A 23,382-nucleotide genomic window follows, 5' to 3' on the forward strand; every position below is an offset into this window, starting at 1 on the left:
GGGAGAAGAGAGATGCGAAAATCATCCTGTGGGAAATACTCAGTTTGTGCAGTAAAGGAATCATCATTTAAGTTTGAGCTGATAATTCAGGAGATAAAGGTTTTTTATGTGTATTTTCTGTGTACCCTGGCTTTGACAATGGGAGAGATGGTGCAGAATTGAGTTGAAGAGCAAGGCCAAGAAATAGGAGGCTTGACTTTCTTTTCTGCTTCTCATCTTGACATCTTGACCTGTGGCAGATCATTTTACCTTTTCAAACCTTTTTTTTTCCTTTTTCACTGAATTTGCTGGAGATCATTAGCAGCAGCAGTCATATATGCATCCCCTATGGAGAAGCCTTCATCTCCAATGGCTCTTTGAGATGTCATGTCACAGTTAAGATTAAAGAATGGTAAAGGACACCAGTATTGAATCTGTCAAGGCTTTGCCAACCTGTCCCATCACTGGCTTTGCATCTCCATTTGGCTTCCATTCATAAGCTAAAATTCCTTCAATAGGACCAGAGACCTGGTATCCAAACAGTGTTGAATGTGCTCCCTAATTTTACTTTTTGAGAGACATGGGTTAGGAGGTAGCAGTCCAAGTCAGGTATGGGAGTGAGTGTGGTAGAGTCGTAGGAAGTTCAGCTGAGGAGACACACTGCATGGTTCAGGTATGACTTCCTTTGGTTCGTGCTGTCTTTGTTTCCTTTGGCATCGCTCTGAGCACTGTACAGTTCTAGAGGCTCTAAACTGAACGTGGTCTGTGTTGCATTTCAGTCTCTCTCAGGCATATTAGCAGCCTCTAAAAGGCACAAGTAGCCACTTGGTTTCATCTGATTTTTTACCAGAAAAAGAAACTGAAAGTTGTCATATCTTGCCTGTACTCTTAGATCTGTTCTGAAAAGGTTATCATTAAAAGAAGCATATTATTATTACAAGAGCATAATTACATTGTAATTTTGCCATGTAATGTGATGTATCTTTTGTCTAAAGGCAGGGATTCTGCTGCAAGATGGTGTCTGTCCTCATTTGAACAACATCTGGGTCAGAAAATAGTAGGTTAGACTTTCAACAACTGATGGGCTGACTGTCATTTTCTGTTATGTAACCGCTCACAAAAGCAGGAAGAACAGACATATAATGGGGAGCCTTTTCTCCATTGTCGTTCAAGTAATTTTTTTTTAATGTTCAAGCCATATTCCAGCATTTGCACACAGGCTACTAAACCTGGGAGCAACCTCTGCTCAGGGAGGTCACAGAGCAGCACCATCAACATCCAGCAGCCCTGTTGTGGCCTGCCGCAAGGGGAGTCACCCTCCCCCTGCTCCCCAGGGGCTTTAATTATCTTGGTAAATGGCTTTCAGAGCCTGTTTCTTCAGTCTCACTTCTGTCAATACTTACCACCCTTGTCTAGCTTCTTTTCAGAGAGTCCTCTGCCTGCCGGCATCCTTGCACAGCAAGGTAGAGTAAATTTATATGGGTAATCTCAATGAAGCCTAAACGGTGAATTTTAGCCCACAATTCCAAAGTAAGATGAGAAAAAGAGTAGGCCAGTGAGTGGTTAGAGAGCAAAATATACCAAATCTACATGCACTTATCTGCAGCCATGAGAAAGGCAAGAGGCTGTGAGCTGGTCTAAGTTGCTTCTCAAGCATTTGAAAGACTGGAAATGGATACAAAAGTTTGATTCTTCCTGACGTTGATCCTATCCACATCTTACTCTGTATTAATTCTGGGAAACATGCTTTATGAAGCTAAGCACCTAGATCTTTTTATGCCAGGTATCTTAGCCTTATAAAGGCTTGAATGCACATCTTTTAAGTGAAGATCCAGCAGATGTAGCAGTCAGGAATCAGAGAAGGTTGCACTTCTCTATGTCCTGAGGACCTGGTACCCGCTTGGGCCAGGGACAAGAGACTTACCTTCTGTTTTCCTCTTCTTATCCACACAAGAGTGGTCAAGACTTTGCATCATGAGTGTTTCTGAAGCACAGTCTCTTTGGAGACCACCACTGCTTCACAGATGGGATCTAAATATTGCATCAAAACCACAATTACCCTTTGTTACTGTAGGTCATAAAATCTCAGCTGGAACAGGTAGTAAGCAGCATGACTTTTTCTGTGTTTTTAATTCCCTGATTTAGCTTGAATTGCTGGCAGTCAACATACACATATTCTTACTTTTAAACAGAACTGATTTTTGATGCAGAGGTTATTTAATGGAGAATAAGTTCAGAATTCTGCTGTAGCACTTAATCAAAGGGATTCCCATGATCACCTGTATGCTGTGAAAAAGAGTTGAGTTTCAGGCCATGAATGAAATAGGTTGGTCCTGAAAGTTAGTAAATGAAAACTGATAATTTCCTGCTGTCTTCTGAGAGGAGTGAAATGTGATAATGAAATTCAGGGATGTGTCTTTCTAAAGTACAGCTGTATTCTACATGGTTCTTCAGCATGTTTTAAAATTAACATAGCCAAGAAAAATAAAAAAAAAATCCATGAAGGTGGTGGATACTTCTTTCATTGTGAGAGGGCCCTGAGTGTGCTAGGACCTGTACAGATGGATAGGAAAGCTCATCTTTCAGAAAAAACCTTTGAACAACAATGAGGCTATTAGCCAACCCCCCATATTTAACAGTCCTACATAGAAACAAACCAAATCTTTCTACCTTAATTTGACAAACAATTCAAAGACAATCCAGCTTATTCATTATGAACTTACAAAGTTAAGTAAACTCTCTGTGGACTGAAAGGGCTGAAGATTTGGTAGTGAGCCATCAAGTCTTCAATTTCAGTTCATTAGTCTGTAGCTAGTTCAGGTCATTAAGAAGCAAAAAGGGGACCAACCTGCTGGCTGTTTCCTGCTCCACATGAAATGAGCTGGCTGGTCTCTGGGGCTTCTCTGCGGGGATGTCATCACCTGATTAAAACCACAGATTGTGGCATCTGGAGGACCCCCGGCTGGGGATCTCCTTGCTAAGGCCAGGAGCTGAAGATGGACTGTTAGTCTAGGACATACAGGACGGAGAAGGTTGGTTCTCCTGTTTTATGGAAATGGCTGCTACCAGGAGTTTCCTCCATCCGGGCTATCATAAACTCTAAATTCTCAGAAACAGGTATTTTGAGAGAGGGTGTGTGTATGCGTGTGCCTATGAATGAGTAAGAATGTTTTTCTGGACTGTAATATTATAGGAATAATTTTCACTTCAGATAGGGCTTTGGAGTGTTTAAAGCCTCAAGACATTCTTTTGTCATGACTTGTAGCTAAGTTGTCAAGTGAGGCACAGGCATTCAGTTTTGGAGCTGGAGTTAGAAACCCTTCCAGCAATGCACTCTTGGATAAATCTTTGTCCCAGTAACATGAAAACAGTTTAATTTCTTTGTTTTGAGTTAGTTGTCTACATGACCTGACAGAAAGGAACCCTTTCTTTGCTTTTAAAACCGAAACCAGCTCACCTGTTCTTTGAAGCTCTGTGGACTAAATTTGCAGTTTGCTCTCATGTTCCACTATGGCTCATTGTGCTGCAGTGGTATCCAAGGCTGTGGTCACACTGTAATATGTGCAAATTAAACATGGAGTAGGAACAGGGTGCATCCCTCAGAGTTCTGAAACTGAAAATATGTCAAGGACCAGGAAATTACTGTCCCTAATTTACAAATGAGGGGCTGACTGGAAGAGTTAAGATGACTTGCCCAGAGTCATGCTGAGATCCAGTAGTGAAGTGGGAATTGAGCCTAGAATTCAAGTTCCATGCCTTACACAAAACTGTGGCCACACTCTTTATTTTATGTGAAAATCAACCAAAATGGACTTGTGAGTCATGTCTGATAAGAAATGACAACCAGTCTGAAGGCTCTTCCCAGCATGCAGAGCAGAAGCCCTATTTTCCAGGGTTAGTAACAAGGCTATGAAAACAAGAAAAGGGGGAAAATGTGCTCCAGGATCACACTTGATGATTTTAACTGCTGTTAATGTAATGTACCCACTAATGTTAGCACACTTCAGCATTTAGGTAGTTCAAGGCTATTAGGAAAATTGATAATTCACCATAGTAATCTGTTACTTTCCACTCTAACAATCACTGTTCCACGGAAGTGGAACACAGTGTGGCATTTGTTATTTCTTCTTCTGGTGGCATTTGTCTCCTGCTGTCTTTTTTTGATAGGGTGGTTTGTCTTTTGCTAGTAGCTTTTGGGGGTATTTTAGTGTCATTAACTCAAAATGAGTTATTTCTAGTGGGGAAAAAGGACAGATTTTATCTGAGAGTGAAATGTGTTAAAAAGAAGAATTAAACAGGACTGTCTCATTTGCTGAGTGTTCTCCAGCCTCTTCTCTTCTGATGGAAATGCATCAAAACTGTTTGGTTTTTTATAAGGAATTGCTTTGACTCAGATTCAGTGAGATGAATCATAACCCACTTTCTCATCTGAGATGCAAAAAAAAAAAATTCCAACTCTGCTGTCAGTGTCAGCATAATCAATACAGAGTGATTCTCAGTGGTGCAGAGAGGTAGGGGAAGATTAAAACAATGAAAAGAATCAAAAGTAGCCAAACTTTCCCGCTGGTTTTAGTAAGCTGCACTGTTTTCATGCTTCCAAATGCACCTTGCTGTTTGTCATGTCACGTCAAGAACACATGTTTTCATGTCTCTGGCTACAAGCCAAGGTCACAACTGCTGCTAAAGGATCAGGAGACTGTCATCTCAAACTGGCAGGCAGATCACGAGAAGCCAGCCCTGGCAGACATTTGGGATGCTACAAGCAGCCAAGAGTAAACCTGTTTTGATTTGTGAAACCTGCAGTTGAGATGTCCCCTGCCTGTACTGTGCCAGCACAGATTGTGTCAGCTGAGCAGGAGAGAGTGGCAAAGCACCGTGCCTGTCCCATGGTCCTGTGTAAGCCAGCCCCACTGAGGGAGACAGACAGCGTCAATAGCCATAAGATCACTGTGGGTGCAAAGTGGAGATGGGAGACTACATCTCATACCTTGTCATACCAGCTTTCATTTAGGAACTTGCTCATTTGCTTTTGTTTTTCCTTGTGTGTCTGCCAAGACATGCACAGAGATGTAGAAATAAGTACTTCTGTAAGTGTGAGCTAAGAGCCAAACCTCTGAAAAACTATGTTCACAGCACCAGGGTCAAAAGGGGACAGCACAGGTAGTGACATGAGTTCTGACAAATGCATCTCCCCATTGAACACAAATGGTTCAGTAAAACACCGTGGCAATAGCAGACCCCTTTGTTGAGAGTTTAGAGATATGGGTACAACCATCTTCCACAGCCTAAGGCACCGTCCACTGCGAAGGACAGACAGCTGGATGTGGGATGTGAATTATTTTGTTTTGTTGTTTCTTCTAAATCACTGTCCCAGCCATGCTAAGTTGTTTGTTTAAAGCTGTGAATCAGGCTGTGTTCAGTTAGCAGCAGTGTTGAACTTTAATATACAATTTCCTCAACAAATTCTGGTTCCAGACAATATCTTGAGAGGTTAATAACTTACTATCTGCTCAGTACATGTTCTGATTCTGTCTGTACTGTCAGGGGCAGACTGGGCAGACGATGTGCTGTTTTCTTTGTGAGTGCAGGTTGAAAGAAGGGATACTTTTTGTAGGGGTTTTAGTTGCTTTTGTTGTCATTTAAAATTACACTTGGAAAAAACCCCAGCTTTTTAAATGTCTCTATTTCCTCACTATGTGCTTGCTGTGAAAGACAAGTGAATTCAGCATGTGACTGTCAAAAAAACTGCAGAAAGCCTGAAGCCTTTTACCTTGAATTTTCACTTGTGTTGATGAATGTCTGGGACATGACAATATTGACTTTCTACTCCTTTTAGTGCAGGGTTTGTGATCACATGATCTAAGAAATTGTGTCTGGCTGAGCTGGAGGGAGACATTTAAAAAGGACTCTAATGTGGGACCTTTATGCTGTGCAGAAGACTGTCACATGAAGCCAGCTCTTCTGGTCAGGAAAGTCCTAGCGAACGTCACTGCCAACGTGGAGCTAATTCTGGTCATGTGTTCTTGTTGTCATCTTCACGAGCTGCGCAGCTGCTTCTCATTTCTGTCCCGTGGCTGAAATTAATGAGAATCCTAAAATGCATGAATAAATATGTGAGTGTGTACACGTATATATAGGGCAGGATATACTACCTGGAGAATGTTTCTAATGGCGTTCCTTTCTTTCCCGTTCTCCATCTTGACATCTCACATCAACTGACCCACTTTTTGATGCCTACATGGGTCATGTGAAGTGTGACTCTCTCCAACACTGGCAAATCTGATGTGTGTTGTTTAGAGGAGGGAGGAAGGTAAGGTAGAAGGGCAGGACTGGAGAAGGTATGGCTGCAATAACAGTGGATGTTTGGGTGGGACATTTTAAAATACTCCATCTTTTATCTGTACCATTGCCTTCTTCTAAAGATAAAATGGCAAAGCACAGGCTTCAGTGTGCTGTGCTTGTGTAGTTCCATTAAGCCACTATTGATGCTAAGACCACTATAACCTCTTATTCTATGTTTACTCAATTTCCATGCACGGCAATAAAAATGGGAGGGGAGTGAAAAATGGAGGTTGCCCATGGTCAGATTTATTTCTGCTGTTTCTTCACAGGCAGAATTCAGAAGGTGAAGGAAGTGGAGAATGTGCACTGCAGATGTGCACAGCTGGTGCATTGCCATCTCCATGGCATCCCTCTGTCAGAAAGGCAGCTGAGGAGAGCCACAAGGTCTGTGTCAGTTACATGGCCAGCTCCTAGTGAAAGCTTGTCATTTGAACTCTTTCAGTCTCTTTCTGCCCTGCTGTCTCTAAACTGAGTGAGGAATGGAAGCTGCTCTGTTCACTCACACAGGGAAGAGTCACATGCTTTCTTGAGGGCTTAGGCAAAAAAAACACACTGATAATACAAGTTTTAGGAGCTTCAGCAGGAGAGTCAGAGACAGACTTTGGAAAAAAGGCCACCCCCAAACTTAGGCCAAAGGGACATTGCTGCTCTGGGGTTGGAGATCTGTGCCCTGAACCAGCTCTGGTCATGCCTGGTCACGAGTAAAAGGGTTTTTGTTTGTAAGGCCCATTGATCCAAGTGTGGCTTAGTCTTTTAAACAAAAACCGTACTTCACAGAAAGCCAATTAGTCTTGGGATCTCAGTGGGTTTCCTTTATTTCTTTGCTCTGATTACAGCAGGACATTGGGTGAGGAGCAATAACTAAGCTGTTTCAAGTCTACAGACTCTGCTTCCTTCTGCTTTGTACAATTGCAAGGTGTGCACACAGAGTCTTGCTGCCTATTGCCCTTTGAGGCACAACTTTCAGGGAAGATAAGGTGGCTGACCTGTGGCCTTAAGTCCCATGTAAATGACAGAAGTCCTGGTACTATAAGTAACAGCTGTTAGATAGCAAGTAGGAATGGTGTGCATCCACCAAATGTCTGATTACAAGAGCTGTTCTGGCCTAGGGAAATTGCAGAACAATTTGTTCAGAAGAACAAACATTTCACAGGATGATGTTCTGGAGCATGGCCTAATTGTGGCACATAGTGGCTCACATCTCAATAGGTTGACTATAAGACACTGCAACTGATACCAGCTTGGCTAGAGTAAAATCAGTCTGGCTGAATAAATACTGCCTAAACTCTTAGGACATCAGTGTATGCAGTAGCTTCATTCTTGTGCTCTGGGGAGAGGGGAGAACAGAAGAATATACAGCACAAATAAGACTGTAAAATGAGATATTAATATTGTTTCCCCATGGCAATCTACTAACTTTGTGTCAGTCTTAGGTGGGAATATTGCATGACCCTTAATACCTCAGACAGGGCTCATTTGCATGAAAAGGAGCATCATAAGACTTTAGTCTGTGATTTCCAAAATGACAATCTCTCTATTTTTTGCTATGGTGAGGTTCCTTTGGCTTTCTCATGAAGCAATACTGGAACTCAGACTTTTTTGTAGGTTTTCTAATGTTTGGATGTGGATCTGAAGCTTATCTCAAACTCTTCTGGAGTCATCTGGTCTAGAGCATGGTTGTAGACTTCTCACAAGTTACAGAATGCATTTTGTTTTGTAGGTCCTCATCTGTGCAGGGATGCTTAGAACAATGGAAAACAATGAAAGCAGTTTCTGAAATGTTTGAAGTCCTGAAGGGTTCTGTTTTGAATGCTTTTGTAAGTTGTAGCTTTCCACTGGGACAAAAGTCTCCCACGCTTTTTCCTATGCTGTGCTGCGAATAATAGCTTCTCTGACCTACCCATCACATCTGACTTTGTCAACATAATAAAACTGTATCATTTTATGTGCAAGTGGAAACCAACTGACTAAGACAATTGTTGGCTTTCTGGGCTTGGTCATATAAATTCAAAAGATGTTGACTAAGGTTACATCAGCTAAAATCACACTTGGTATGAACTGTCCCTACATTTACATCATATCTAAATTTGGAGGTCTAGTGGATTTCAAATTATTCCATTATCACATGTAAACAAGTCCATCAGTTTTCCCTACTGTCACACCAAAGAGCTTAATGAGGATTAGATACCCTTACTGTTTTCACAGTGAACTCCCATGAATGTAGGAAACCAGTGAAGAGCACCCTGAAAGTTCAGAGCACAGCGATTTGCCAGCTTTGCTCGTACAGAGTTGCCGTCACTGGTACAGCATGTTCAGGACATTTTCCAACACCAAGTTTTTGGCAAACACTTACAATCCCTGATGATGATGGCCTTTTCTAATGCCTGCTCAAGGACATTGGGCTGGCAGAACTCATCATGAGCGCTGGATATTGAATCAGTCCTTTCCGATTGGTTCAGCAGTGGGAGGAAGGAGGAAAAGCTTTTGCGGTTTCAGTTTCCATTGGCACAAAATTTTCAGGTCATGAATTGTGTGAATAATTCAGGAGACAGGGATTGGTGCCCTTAGCATGGAAGCCCTTAGCATGGAAGCCAATTCAGGAAGACTCTTCCATCTTAGTAGTACTAAGATGAGTGGTGAGTGATGAATAGTGCTTTGAGCACGCCTTTGTAGATGCCGGTCAGCATCAGAGCCTCCTCATAGAGAGCTAAAGGTGAAATGTCACAACAGTCTTTAATCATGATAAATAGATCACTTCCCACAATTCTTGTGTCTCCTGCTGGTAGTCAACAGGCCCTAGAGTCAAAACCACCACCTCAAACAGATCAGACTTAATGCCACTAAAGAGCTTGGTTTTATGGTGTGAGGTTTTTTTAACTTATTATTTTTTAAGCCTTGCTAATTTTGAATCAAAAGCTGTAGGATGTGTGAGAGTGACACATGCAATTGTGCAGATGGATTTCCACATACTTTCTTTAAATAAAATAATAATTGTTATAAATATGTATCTCATATTTTGCACTAATTCACTTGTAGTGGAGGCCAAGCAAGAAAACACTGATATCCTTAGGTATGAAGCTCTGAGGATGTGGCAATCAGGTGAGCATAAGGATCTGTGGATACTTGATATGAGTGCTCCATCATGGACTCCAGCTGAAGCATGTGCCACTAGGAGGTTATTCTCAAATTAGAGAGTTTTCAGTATTACTTTACATCTACCCTGGCCAGTAAAAGCAGGTCCCATGACCCAAAGGAGGAGCAGAATTATAGTTACTGCTTAATTATATCAGTCTAATAAATACGGTGTCACCAACATCAAATGACATTTTAAAAGGACTTTTGCTTTCAATACCAATGTCACATTTTAAGATTATGACATGTGTGGTCATTCTGAATAGGAACAAATATTGAATGTCCCCTGCAGAACAAGAGTGCTTCTCCATCCCAGGTTGTAAAGTTCCTGTTACTTGTCCAAGAGAGTAAACAAATATTGGACCTTGTACCTGGCTGGAAAGGTTGAGATTTTGGGGTGAAGAAGGAAACCTCTGTCTAGTAGGTTGCTTTAATGAAAAAAAAAAAAAACCAAACAAAAAACCAGCATTACTTGATTCCAGCTACTGAGAAATTTGGAGTGATGGAATTCATTGCAAGGAACAGTGGATGCTCAGCATACAGGTGAGGTGGTTTCCAGTGCCTGAGGGATGTGATTTATGGCAGGGCTGCTGTCAACACACAGACAGCACATGTTTCAAAACAGCAAGGAAGCTTTGGGCTGGTGCCGGATTGTGAAAGGCAGGGTTTTCAAAAGACCTGAAATAAATGAGGTGCTGGTTGAAATTTGGTGTGACATCTTCTAATGCAGCCAGGCACCTTTGAAAACCTCAGGCCTTGACGTTATTGGGCCTATGAGAGCTGCCATTTGTTCAGGACACTACTCTTTGTCAGATACAGTCTTTCTTCACTTCTTTTTTTTTTTTTCTTTCACTTTTGGCAGTGGGGAGATAGGTTCCCTCCCTGTGTTTCGGATTTTGTCAGATGTTTTTCCTCAGGCAAGCATGCAGGAGGCGTTCCAGGCTGGTAGGCCAGAGCCAATGGCACAGGAAGCATCTCTGACTCAAAACCTTGCCATTACTCAGGCAATTTCATCTTCACCACTGAACAGAGCCTTTGGTAAAAATCAATTCATGCCACCACCTTCCCAGTGATGCCACGAGTTAGAGACAAGCTGTGGAATACCAGCTGGAGCACAGTCAGGCTGTGGAAGAGTTAATTGAGTCATTCATGCCCAGCCATGGATGTGATTTTTGGCTGGGCTTGAGTCTGCTTAACACGCTGATGGTGCCTATCCTGGGCTTATGAAATGGATTGGCTGGGCAGGGGGACAGAAGTGGTTTGGAGTGCCCTTGTACAACATGGATGCACTTGGAGATGAAAGTCTTTGGGACAGGGGACATTGTTTGCTCTGTGTTTGTCCTGCACCTAACATCACAGAGCTGTGCCCCATTGCTTGGGCTCCTTGAGCCTGCTTGCATGCTGGAAATGGCAAACCCAATCACAGTCCTTTGGGAATGTGGTAAAAGACAACTCATTTTTTGACATAGACATAAAGGCTGCTGTCTGTATCAGTGTGAGTCTTAGCTGGTCCCTTCTGACTGCACTCTCGGTTCAGCACTGTAAGAAAGCTAAGAGCTCAGGAGAATTTGATCTGTGTTTAAGGTGTGCTTGTGCTGAGCAGCAGCACGAGCCTGTGGACAGCCAGTCACTGGTCCTCCCCAGCTGGGGGAATGGCTGGGAGAAGCTGCAGGAGGCATTGCACAGTGAGCACCAAGCCTCTGAGGAGAGCAGCTCGTCTGGCCTCCAGCTCTGCTCTGTGTTACATCAGTCGCTTACGGACGGGGTCAGGTGCAGCAGCCCCTGAAATCACCCTCCACTGCTCCAGCAGCAAGGCTGGTCTGAGCCAGCGAGGGAGCAGGCTGGGACAGCACGCTGAGAGTGACACCTGCCAAAGGACCCAGACTGGCTGGGCAGAGCTGCCCCACGTAGCTGCTGCCCCAGACTGCTGCCTCTGGCACCCCCTGTAATGACAGGGTATTGTTTTGTGGCTTTCCAAAAGAGGATCCTGAAATTTGGCGCAGCATTACAGCATGAGCCCAGTGGGCCAGGGGATAGCTCAGGAAATGGCCCCCTGCCAGTGTCCCCTGATGAAGGTGGGAGGAAGAGTGATTACTGTCTGGTATCCTGCCTTCCTTTTCCTGCAGGAGATTCATACAAGCATGGTTGGCTCACCTTGTGTGTCATAATGTATTTGGTGGTTTCAGTCCAGGGTTTATCTTGCAATATGGCTTTGCAAGCACAAGTGCAAAGGGAGTGGCTCAGTGGTTGTTGCTGTTGGGATCACCAAAACTGCCAAAATTTGTCTGATCTACAGCTCAGCCAGCAACTGTTCCCCTTTGCTTTGTTTCCCCCTTCCTAGGAGGGGTAAACCCCCACAGAATCAGCTTTGGGATAAATTGCCCAGAGAGTGCTTTCCTGACAGCCCCGCCAGGACTTGGCTGGTAGCCTCACCTTTGCCAGGGCTATAGTAGAGAGCTGCTGAGGTTGTTCCCTGGATGCCACATACTGGTAGCATCTCACTAAAAAATAATATTTCAACATTAGTGATGTGTTCCAAGGAAAAGAGTAATTTTTGGTTTAGAAAGTCGTAGTTTTCCTATGAAAGTAGAATAAAATAAGAGGTTTCTCAGCTTTTGAAAACATGGAAAAGGCCCACTTTCTTACAGCCTTTATAATTTTTGCCTGATATTTATTTTCTTTAAAAAAAGAGGTTTTTATGTGTCTTGCTTTTTGAACTTACTACATGCAATCAGAGAGGAGTAATGGCACAGGAATGCGGAGGACTTCTATGAAAGTATGCATTTTTAAATTTTTTTAATTTTTTTTACCAAATGAAATTAATTGCACTCCTTAGTTAAGCATTTGTTGGCTGGATTGGTTTTTTTTTTTTTTTATTTTGTACAAATTAGTGCTCTGAAAGTCTTGCCCCCAAACACAAACACGCCTTTAATTAAAACGAATAATTACACAATGCTACTTCTTTCAATCCAACTCTCCACTTGCGACGTAAAGCTACTTCTTTACCATACCCATGCCCGGCTCCGGCCAGGCTGGGAGCCGTGGGGAGGGGAAGCAGGGAGTGCCCGGCGCGGAGCAGGAGCCGTGTTTGCCGTGCTGGAGAGCCCGGGAGAGACGGCGGCTGGAGGGGGAATTGCTGCGGCTGCCGGGACGCCCCCGTGCCGCGCTGACAGCGCCTTCTCTGCTGCCGAGCAGCCCTAGCCTCTGTCATCTGGCAGCTTTCATCGGCATTAAAGGAAACATTTCTAAAGGAAATAGAGTACATTTTACTCTCTCCCTTGCATTTCCTTGATCGATTAGCAAAGGGAGGAATGTTTCCTCTCTCCCACTCTTTTTCTCACCCTCTTTTTTTTTTTTTTTTTTTTTCGTCTCCAGATGTAAGCGGGGCTCTATTTCAAGCCGTTCGCACATGGTAAAACACGTGCCAAAAAGTTGACACAATGTAACAACAACAGGAGGAAAAGAAATAAAAAAAAAAAAAAAAAAAAAAAAAAGGCAAAGCATGCTGCAAAAAAGGTGTCTGGGACCTTAAATATTGTAGAGCATCACTGACCCCCACTGGGCTGGCACACTCACTGCACATCATCCAGCGTGGGGACTGGCACCTCACCGGTGTGTGGGGCTCACCAGCCTGCCAGGGGGGCATCTCCCGATCTGTCCTTACAGCTGGCCCACCCGAGCCTGTCTGCTTTCTTTGTGGCCATCGTGAACGGAGTGAAAAGGCACTGGCTTGGCTTGCTGCGAGGGGCATTGTGGTTGGATGGCAGAAAGGCTCACTAGTGGTATGGTTAGGTACCCACTGAGATTTTTTGCCCAAGTGCTTGGTGAAATCTCTGTTGCTGGAGGCTTTTAGGAGCAGGTTAAACGAGTATCTATCAAGAGTGCTGTAGAGAGAGTTGGTGCTGCCTTTGAAGCAGTAAGATTATTTTCAGGTCTTCTCAAGATCCTGTTCAAACTGAACTTTTATATTTTTTTGGGAAAATCAGGAGCGGTCCTCTCCATGTTGTGTCAGTAATACATTGTGGCTGCTATAATTTCAGGAGGTATCTCTCATTGTAGTATGGTTTATACCAGAAACAAGCTAAACTGTCTCTTGTGTCCCAGGATGTTGAGGAGAGGGGGATGTAGATGGGTAAAGGATCACCACCACAAAGGTATTGAAGGAAGCAGAGTCTTTCCTTCTCTGTAAATGAATAGAGGACAGTAGCAGAGGCACAGAACTCTGTGTGCTCAGTTGCTATGTGGCTCAGCCAGGCTGCCAGAGAGTGATGCCATGGTCCACACAAGGAGTGAATTCCTCTTCCTGGGGAAGGGATTTTAGCAAGACTGGTGCTGGGAGCTCCCTCTGAAATGGAGTTTTTATGCCACAGGCCCTTGTTATCATCAAGCCTTTTCAGAGATGGCCTTGTGGTTAAAGAAACCAGACTGTGATTGAGAAGATACGGTTTCAGTTCCTGGCTCCATCAGAAACTTGTGTGACCCTTGGAGGGTTATTTAACCTGTGTGGGTCTCAAGTTCCCTGCCTGCATGTTGGGTGTCCTAACAGTCCTCTGCCTTCCCTGGGGTGTTGGAAAGCTTCACTGTGAGGCCTGTAGATCAGCTGGGACAGTAATCTTGTGATGAGCAGCTTGAAGAAATGTTTGAGAAGGTAAAGTGTTGGCAGAGTGAGCCTGCACAGTTGCAATGCGTTTGCTCTGTGGTGTGGAATGGGACCTCGGGGGCATACTGAGAATGTGTCAGGTTTTTACAGCCAAGCAAAGTGAGAATATGAAGTTGTATTGTGGTCGGAGGAAAGGGATGAAAACAACACGAGAGTACAGCTACTGCACAGTGCTGTACAGTACAAATGACAAGTAGGTCACTGCAGGGACCTGTACATCTGGAGTACAAGTGCAACACAGTTAAAGCAGAATAACCAGGACACAGTAATTAAATCATGGCCTTGGATTTAATTTATGAAGTGTTTCAGGCACACATTGCAGCATGAATCTGTGTTTACTGTGAAAGATTGTGTTTTCTGACATCTGCTGAAGAAGAGGGAATTAAGATTGATCTGTCTCATGTCCAAAGGCTGTATAAGACAATTGATGCATACAGCCTGCTACTGTCAAATGGTGACACTTCAAGCTTGGATCCTGGCACAATAAACCATTGCCAAGGGCTTCCCACTCAGTGAAAAGTCTTGAGTTCAAAAGCAAGAAAAATGTAGGTAAGGAAGGCAAGGGTAAGATGAGCTAAATAATATAGTTTTCTACAAAATGTACAAAACGCCTCTGGGTTTCCCTCTGTGCCATTATTGCAGTGCCCTGAGTGCCAAAATGTCAGAATCACTCTGGGACAGATATGATCAGCGCATCTATGTCTAGCACAATCAGTTAGACACATAGCTCCCATGCACTGTGGAAGGACATCAACCCTCCCTTGGAGGGTCTGTGGTCTGTGGACCAGAGATTCCTCTTCTATTGCCTTTGGATGAATCAAAGAACCCAGGACCTGTTGGGTACTTTTGAGTTGCAGAAGCTCTGACTGGGACTTAATTCGATTAGGGTGTGCTAAGTTAAGGTCTGCTGTTACACTGTTATCCTAATAATCAATTTCTGCTCTTTCATCCCCTTAAAATGAAGTAATTCTGCTTGTCTGACATAGGTGTCCTGAGGAATCCCATGTGCTTGGGAAATGCTTGAAAACCCTTGGATAAAAGTCACTAGGAAAGAGGAGGGAGAGAAGGGAAAGTCTTGTTACATTGTTGACTTATGGTCAACGTTGTCCTCGAAATGCTGTTTTGTCATCAATATTTCTTCATTAGGAATAATGATTTTTCCACATTTACTGCCAGCTGATTCAAAGCCATCCAAAAGCAAAATGTGTCATGAATCTCTAAAATGCATTCGCTGGCGAACTCTAAACAGAGATGATTAGAAAAATAACGCAGCGGAAATACTGGGCTTCTTGAAGCTGCTAGGGGAACTTTTAGTGAGATATTTTGTTCAATGTATTTATCTATTTTCAAAGTGTTCTTGGTGCTGTTTTGAAAAGGCAGTGTGCTGTATTTTTTTAGTTCTTTCTTGCGTTGTGTATCAGGGCTGCAGTGAGAGCCGGGGAATACACTTAGCTGATCAAGGGAAATTGTGTAATTGATAGGCACCGAGGATGTGACCTTGTGGTGTATTCCCACGGTACGGTTAGGTGGGAAACAGTTTTTTCCATCATGCCGAGTTTTTTGAGATATCAACGTTTTTTCCCCACATTTCAGCAAATGCAGAACCTCCCTACTTTGATGCTTTTATCAGAAAATTATCCCCTATCTCTTCTCTACATAGAATGCATGCTTTGAATTCATGAATTTAAGCCTTTTGTGGAGAGGTTTGCACATTTTCTCTCTGCTTTCTCTGCTTTTGGCATCTGTAGTTGCTGCCTGAATTGTCTGTGTTAGGCACTGTACATCACAGTGGTGCTACCAATGGCTTAATGTCTAAGTAGGTATGACAGGAAAATAATGCTGTTGCCTAGAAAAGGCTACTGAAGTCCCTGGATGTGCAAATAGGAGCATCTCAAGCCACCTGTGTGGAGTTACATTGCCTTTGTCCTCTGCTCCAGTGTGATTGCTATCAGAATATTACTACCATAAGGATTAGTATGACATGTACCTATTCCATCATCCATCTTCAGTGGTGGATGTTTGTCCCATTTGCTCATGTTCCTAATCTGACATTTAAAAGTGATGCATGTCTCAGATAAAGTTGGACACCCTGTGCCTAATTCCTCATCTCCAGATTGTGCCCAGTTTCTGGCCAAATTTTAAGAGCTTTGCTGAGTAACAGCTCAGATTATGGCCTTTCCTATTCATCTTCACAGTTAAAACCTGCATCCAAGCTCCAGTGACCTTGAATCTCTTCAACATCCTTTTCAAAAAATGCAGTTTCTCTCTATTCATGCTCAACTAGCTGCAGAAATTACTCTCTGGCTTTTAACTTAGGCCAGATAATTTTTGCCTCCTAGTCATGGAGTCATAGAATATCCTGAGTCGGAAGGGGCCCACAAGGATCATCGAATCTAACTCCTAAACATCTCTTCTCTGGTTTCATTTCTGCCTCATATCAAACAGAAACCTCATGTCTTTACCTGCATGACCTGTAATGACCTATTCCCACCCTTCTTCCTCTGGTATTCTCTAGTGACATACCAACTCATCCTTCCCATCTGAAGCTGTCTATGTTCAACCTTCAAGCACTTATATTCTCTTTTGTGTTGTCTTTGTCCTTTCTTCAGAAGCATTCCATTAAACTTCCTTTAAACTCCCTCCGGGTCCTCTTTCAAATTCTTCCTTAACCTTTTCCTTTGCTGTGCTGTCTACAGACTCCTTGTCGACAGTAAAAACATTTAGAGTGCTGAGACCACAGCTTCCCTTGCTGACTGGTTTTGTCTGATTGTTTTTTTCTATTTCCTATCACTACCTGGTTGTTATTGCTTGTATTAGGGTGTAAACTCCTGCAGTTGGGCCCTTCTTTGAATTCTGTGTTTTCCCAATACTCAGCAGAATGGATCTGTTCTATAATCTGAGCAGCCAGGATCTGTGGTGGTATAGGTAAAAACCATGTAATGAGAGTAATGAGATAACAAGAAGTTAGAACATGGCATCGTGTGTAATATGAGCTCCTCTTCTCCCTTCCCCCTCTTCCTTCAGATTCACAATATTTCAGATTTTTTACACAGCAGAAGACAGTAAGTGAGGAGGTTTCAGACTAAAGTATAGTAGCTGATGTATCCTTTCAGCTGCTGAAGTATTTCTGTGTAATCCACTCACTATCTGGCATTTTCAGCAGGGAAGCCTCTGTGGGCACTTCTGTACATGTCCCCAAGGTAAGACCACCATGTGGCAGCCAGCCTGGGCTGAAGGAAGGTCACAGCATGGCCAAGGTTAGGTACCTCTTTCATGCAAAAATAGAGGACTCTGATCTCCCAGGCTTGCTGCCAACATATTGCCTTCTAGTTTTGCTGAAATGATCTTGAAAAAGGATCCAAAAAGAGCCTAAGGGGCAAAAGAAGAATGTTGAAATGACATAGTTTCTCATCTTCATGCAGTTTAGTGCTAATTTTGTCCTTTGTCTTTAAGCTGCCTTTTAAATGCTGCTTGTGGAAAGCAAATGGGTCACGTTGTTCTGTGTTTCTACTGTAATACGCTGCCTGCTATTTTTCTCTTAGATTATTTGTGTAATCTTTTTTGTGCAATCTGTTTGTTCTTGAGTCTTGCAAACTTTGCCTTTGCTACTTCTTTCCCAATAAGCAGTGCAACTTCTGTGTTCACTCATGGGTATTCTGCACACAACAGACTGTGTTATTTGAGACAGTGTGAAAATATTAAAATGGGGAACATGTGTGGGCACTTAATTGTGGTGAGCCCAACCACAAATACCTTCGCCGTTGGTAACTGGCACAGAGTAAAAGCAGACCTTTGTTTTGTTTTTATCAGACATAATGATAGATACATTGTTTTTAGTGGGGTTTTTCTGGTTTTCTAAGGAAATGAGGCTTGTGCAATCACACTGCCTGTGTGCATGTGCCTGTCTGCTTGTCAGTTCCTCCTTCACCAACACTTGAAACTAATATCCATTTTCAACTACATTTGAGCGAGTTGCAGGAGTTGGGAGAAGAGAAAGGTTTTTGCAGAAGTCTTGTGAGTTCCCAGATTGCACCAAGGTCTGCAGAAGGTGCAATTTCCAGTGATAACATTGCTGCAAGCCTGATCAGTTGTGTATTTGCCCATGTGCCTTTAAGTGGATCCAGCCACCCAACTGTTAGCTCCCAAATTTGAATATTTTGGCTTATTTACTTTTACCTTTTGGGTGAGTGAGTCAGTTGGGAGAGTTGCTAGGCACAGAGCTTGTGTTTTGATTCTCACTGGAATGGCCATGTCTCATGAAAAACATGGTTTGCTCAAGGCCACAGTGTGATAATTTGCATATAAACTTATAAAAAAGGAAGCTTTCTTTAACCTTTCCTGTGTGAGAGTTTGTAGGAGTATTTCTGTCTGTGTACTTAATAGCAGAAACTGGACTTCTCATAAATGTAGACAGGTTAAGTCTGTTGCTGCCTCAGTGGGAATCTTCTGTGGAAAAACCCAGAAAGAGGAAGGAAAGCCTCAGGAAATGAACTTAAAGGGGAGAAGTTGGCCAAGACTCGTGTTGTGCTTTGGTTTGTATCTGACCACCAGCAGTGTAGTTGGGGAATACCTCAGAGCCATGGGGGAATGTAGCCTCAGGGTACCTTTGGGAGGCAGAGAAGATGTCTTTATGCCCTTTGCTCGAAGAGGAGACAGAGGTACAAAGGCACTTGTACTTTTTGCACTTGTACACTTGAGTGACTTGTTAGAGAATACAGGAGTATGTATTTGAGTTAGACCCAGGTCTCCTGGCACAAGTGCAGCCAGAACTGTGGTCTCCATGTAGAGAGCTTCTTCAGCAAATGGAGAGATGCCTTGGTCAACGAGGAAGATAAATGCTGAAGCACACAAGAGCTGGCTAAATTATGAATGTGAGAAGAGAAGGAGGAGTTGAAAAGATTCCCACATGTTCTGCTCAGATGTTAACAAAGAAAGCTGAGAAGTGTTTGCATAGACACTACATTATTCCATGTCCAAGTGCCTCATAAAAATAATACTGGATGATCACAGAATGGCACACTAGGGAAAATAAATTCTTCAGCGGAATATTCCCTCTGGAAAAACACTGTGTAAAGTAATACACTAATGGCTTTCAATTTCATGTTTTATATATAGAGATATTAACTGCTCCCCAGACGTCTCTTCATATTACAGCCCAGCTACACGAGATGTTTGGAGAAGGCCCTGGAGCAGCTCTGTGCTGTCCACACCAGGGCTCAGCAGGGCTCTCCTGTGGTACACAGGAGGTGTCTTCTGCCTCCTTCTCAGTGCAGTGCTCGCTCCTGTGGTTCTCTCCAATGGGTTTGGGTTTTTTCTTCCTAGCCCTCATGGTTTTTTCCATTCTTCCCCCACGCTCTGTAGCCTCACTACCATGCTGGGAAACCTGAATTCCTTTTCTGCTAATAAAAAAGGAGTCCTCTCTAGAAGTGTTACAGTGGAGTGATTAAAGCACAAGAGTGACAATCAAAACCCTAATAACAAATGCTAAGGAAAGTTAAGTTTAAATACATCATTATTAATTCCATTTGGGGGATTTCCAGACTTGTCTGGATTCATCTGGTGAGTTCTCCCTCCACATTGCTCAGGCTGGGAGCTGTTTGAGTCAGGAACTGTCTGTCCTGTATAAAGCCAACTACAGTTATGCCATTGTAGCAAATCGTAATGATCTGGGTTATTTTCCAAGCTTTCCTAATATATCTCAAATGTGTATATATATCATCCTGCCACATCCTGAGGGATCCAAAAGTAGCTTACATGCTTTGTTCCCTGAATGTAGCTTGTTGGAGTGTGGGACAGGCAGGAAAGAAGTAATGAATGTGGGGACATTGTCAGTGCACAGTGAAGGGCAGCAGTCCTGAGATGACAAGACAGCTCTAATTTGTAGAAGTTGTGCAGTATTTGCATGAAAAGGCCAATAAACAGACCATGGTATGAGAGAGCATTGTATCTTTACCAGATTAGGTAATTATTATCAGGTGCATATTATTTCTATATGCCTTTATGAATAATTCAGCTTTCCTGCTTGTACCCCAGCTCTTGCTTTCCTTCCCACCCTCGCTGACCACACCACTCCACCCATGAAGCCTTCAAGAAGTGCAGGGTCCCAAGGCTGGGGTCACCACAGTTATTCTTAAACTGGAGAGTACCATTTTGAGAGGGGCAATGCCCCAGATCACAGTTGCACTATTACCATTGGTGGGGTTCTCCTGTGTAGTGTGGCTGACCTTGTCCTTAATGCCTTCCATTTTCAATATCAGTTGTTGTGTAAGGACATCAGAACTTCAGGGGCTATCTCCATTTTCTAGAACCCAAATGGCAGAGAAAAATGGCAAAGGTGTGCCTTCTACCCACCCCTTCCATCATCTCTGCACCACAGTCTTCCCTAGGGAAATGTTTTTCTCATGAACTAAGGAAATCTTGTCTTCACTTTAAAACTATCTGCCACATGGCATCTTTAGCAACAATCTGAACAAGGCAGCAAGCCTTTTGTACGTGTGTGTCTACAGACTTTTTGTTATTCATTTGTGTCTGACATTAACGACCTTTTTCAGAAACAGACAGAGCTCTTAAGGCTTGTCTGTACTTAGAGTCTTTACCAGCAGTTTCTGATACACCTTTCTTGAAGGGTGGTAAGAATAAAATATCCACACATCAGTTTCTTTAGGAATAGCTTCTGTGCTTTAAATAGACAGTATATCGTAATGTGTATTAATCTTTGAACAGAAAATAAAAAGTAGTTGGCTCCATTGAGAGAATTGGTTTAAGCTATACAAGCAAAAACTTCTCTTCAAATTGTGCTGCCACCATACAGCTTTATGAGGCCTCCTATGACAAAATCCTTTCATGTGGAAGCAAGGCTTAAGGCACAGGTCTATCCCATCTAACTGAGGAGCTGAGGATGACTACATAGCTGGGTTAGATGATAGCTGAGTGGTTTGTATCTGAAGCTCAAGGTCCTTACAATGATTGCTGGCTTGCAGCAGCACAACTGACATGAGTGCTGTCTTGGGAGCCAGTGTCAATCCTTTCTAGATCTTTTCATAGGGACTGGCACCAGAGTGCCTTCCAGTGGCACTGGATCTTTGCCAGCAGTAGCACAAATTGTTTTTCTGTGGACTGAGCTGCTACGTCCCCCTCACCAGCCACAGGAGAGTGGAGGGACCTCCTGTGCAGCTGGGACGAGGGGCTCTCTCTGACTGCTGTCCTTTCCCTCTGGTGACAGGACGCTGTGCCCGCTGCGGGGAGAATGTTGTCGGAGAGGGCACTGGTTGCACAGCCATGGACCAAGTCTTCCACGTGGAGTGTTTCACCTGCATAATGTGCAACACCAAGCTGAGGGGACAGCCCTTCTATGCCGTGGAGAAGAAAGCCTACTGTGAACCCTGCTACATTGTGAGTACCCGTTCCTCTTTGTGCCCTGATATTAATGCACAGACATGGGAAACGTTTCTTTCTTTCATTGCTGTGGAGTTGCCTTACAGTTAAATTCTGACAACCCTGTGGCAGTATCCTGAGCAACAGGTTTTTTCATGGTCTTCAGAAGAGCTCTGGTCTTTTTCGCTTACTGGGTGAATTACATTTCCTGGTCTGACTTCCCTCTGAAATGAAGTGGACACAGCAGGAATAGAGCTGGGTTTTGTGATTGTTTCATCTCTCTAAGGAGCAGACTATGCAGTCATTTTTTAGCAGTAGTGTGGTTCTCTGCTTTCTGTGTTGAGAAACCTGATACCAAAATGGTTACAGACTGTGTGCCCAATAAGATTAAGGAGGTGGGATGCAAGAAAGCACTACAACTTCTAAAATCAATACTTTTGCCTTGCTTGATGGAAGATTTTCTACTGAACTAAGGGTCTTTAGATTAGATATCTTTTGAAGCTTACATTGCCCTAAAATTTCATTTCATGCCTGCAACAAGGTCTTAAAGCAAACAATTAACAGTTGCTCTGAGGAGCTGCACATTTTAAGAGACTCCCATAACAAGTAGCTGGAACCAGTTGCACAGGTGCAAATTAAATAAACATCCCATAATGTGCCTGAGGTTTTACCTTGGTCTGACCTTAGCATCCAGTATATAAGGATTATCCTTGTAACTTAGAGTAAGAAAAGTGCTGGAACATACTTAAAACGCTGACATATCTTTCTTTAAACTTTCAGTTTTGAGTTCTTACAAACACTGGATAATTGGATTTTCACTTCTGAAAATAAAAATTGATGTTTTTCATGACATTTCTGTCATTCCAGTGATAATTAGAGCAATAATACTATAATATTTCTGAAAATGCCACCAATATTTCATTGTTCTCTCTATTTCTACAGAACCTTCACAGTGAGATTATTACAGAGATACTGAATATTAAAAGGGAGGATTGTGTCTTACCTGCAATGGCAGTGATAGATGGGCCTTGTTAAATTGATTTTAAAAGCTAAATGGTCTTTTGGTTGAATATGTACTTTTTAAATAATTTCTATTTTTGTTTGCACTAAAATGGTTGCACCATAAAAAATTTAAGTTTCATTTTGTGGCAAGTTTAACCACGTGCAAAGCACTGAAGACTTTAGGAAGGTGCATTCATAATATAATTGGAGCAACTTTATGTAACTAGAATTAAACATTTCATTGACTTCAGGCTGGAATTGACTTCATCTGCTTGCAGATTGATACTTTCTTTTCTTCTTTTTTAAATCAAGCACGCATTCTACACCACTCATCTGCTTTAGTTTGGGAAAACATCTGCATTAGCCACTGTAGTAATGGTTTAAGATTATTTAATCCCATTACTTATACACTTCATTAGCCTGAGTGAATTGTTGGCAAGGGTTCAGTAAACTTCCTACATTGGGAGATAAAAGGATAAAAAAGGAAAGGGAGAAGGATTCTGTTCCTCATTTTCTTTCAAATTTATCTTCTATCTATTTAAGGGATAAAGGAACGATAATTGCCTGGTTGCATCTGCGTTTGTATGTTCTGTGATACGGCTTTGCAGCTCTGAGTACAGAGGAAAGAGTAAACGTTTAATAGCTTCCTTTTATATAACCAGAAGGGGCCTTTAAATGTTTATCCATGCACTCCACAAAAACATGGTTATGGAGTTAACCCAAAACACGTCTAGATCCATCTGCTGCTGCACATGCAGGGGAAAGGATGACAATGCTGATGGGGCTACATATATGTAGCTGGGCAGCTGGAACTGTAAATGAAAGTAAGTGAAAAACGGGAAGCAGGAAGCTGGCAGTCTGATGGAGTAAAAAAAAAAAAAAAAAAAACAAAA

At 42.8% G+C, this 23,382-nt stretch overlaps 1 protein-coding gene and 1 long non-coding RNA gene across 9 annotated transcripts in view; both read left to right on the forward strand.

Moving 5' to 3' along the window:
* LOC121353799 (LIM domain containing preferred translocation partner in lipoma) overlaps window positions 1-23,382 on the forward strand; it is a 335,201-nt gene that overhangs the window by 255,662 nt on the left and 56,157 nt on the right. For all 8 annotated transcript variants that reach the window (XM_041467937.1, XM_041467935.1, XM_041467938.1 and 5 more), the window contains one exon: window positions 21,336-21,505. In XM_041467937.1, coding sequence (XP_041323871.1) covers window positions 21,336-21,505 — 170 coding nt within the window. The remainder of the gene's footprint in view (window positions 1-21,335; window positions 21,506-23,382) is intronic.
* LOC121353800 lies at window positions 6,144-9,575 on the forward strand. The gene is made up of 3 exons (XR_005955196.1): window positions 6,144-6,289; window positions 6,591-6,705; window positions 8,042-9,575. It is a non-coding gene; the product is annotated as an uncharacterized LOC121353800 (long non-coding RNA).

This window comes from Pyrgilauda ruficollis, unplaced genomic scaffold (genome assembly GCF_017590135.1).
Source record: "Pyrgilauda ruficollis isolate IOZ18807 unplaced genomic scaffold, ASM1759013v1 scaffold21, whole genome shotgun sequence".
Lineage (NCBI taxonomy): Eukaryota > Metazoa > Chordata > Aves > Passeriformes > Passeridae > Pyrgilauda > Pyrgilauda ruficollis.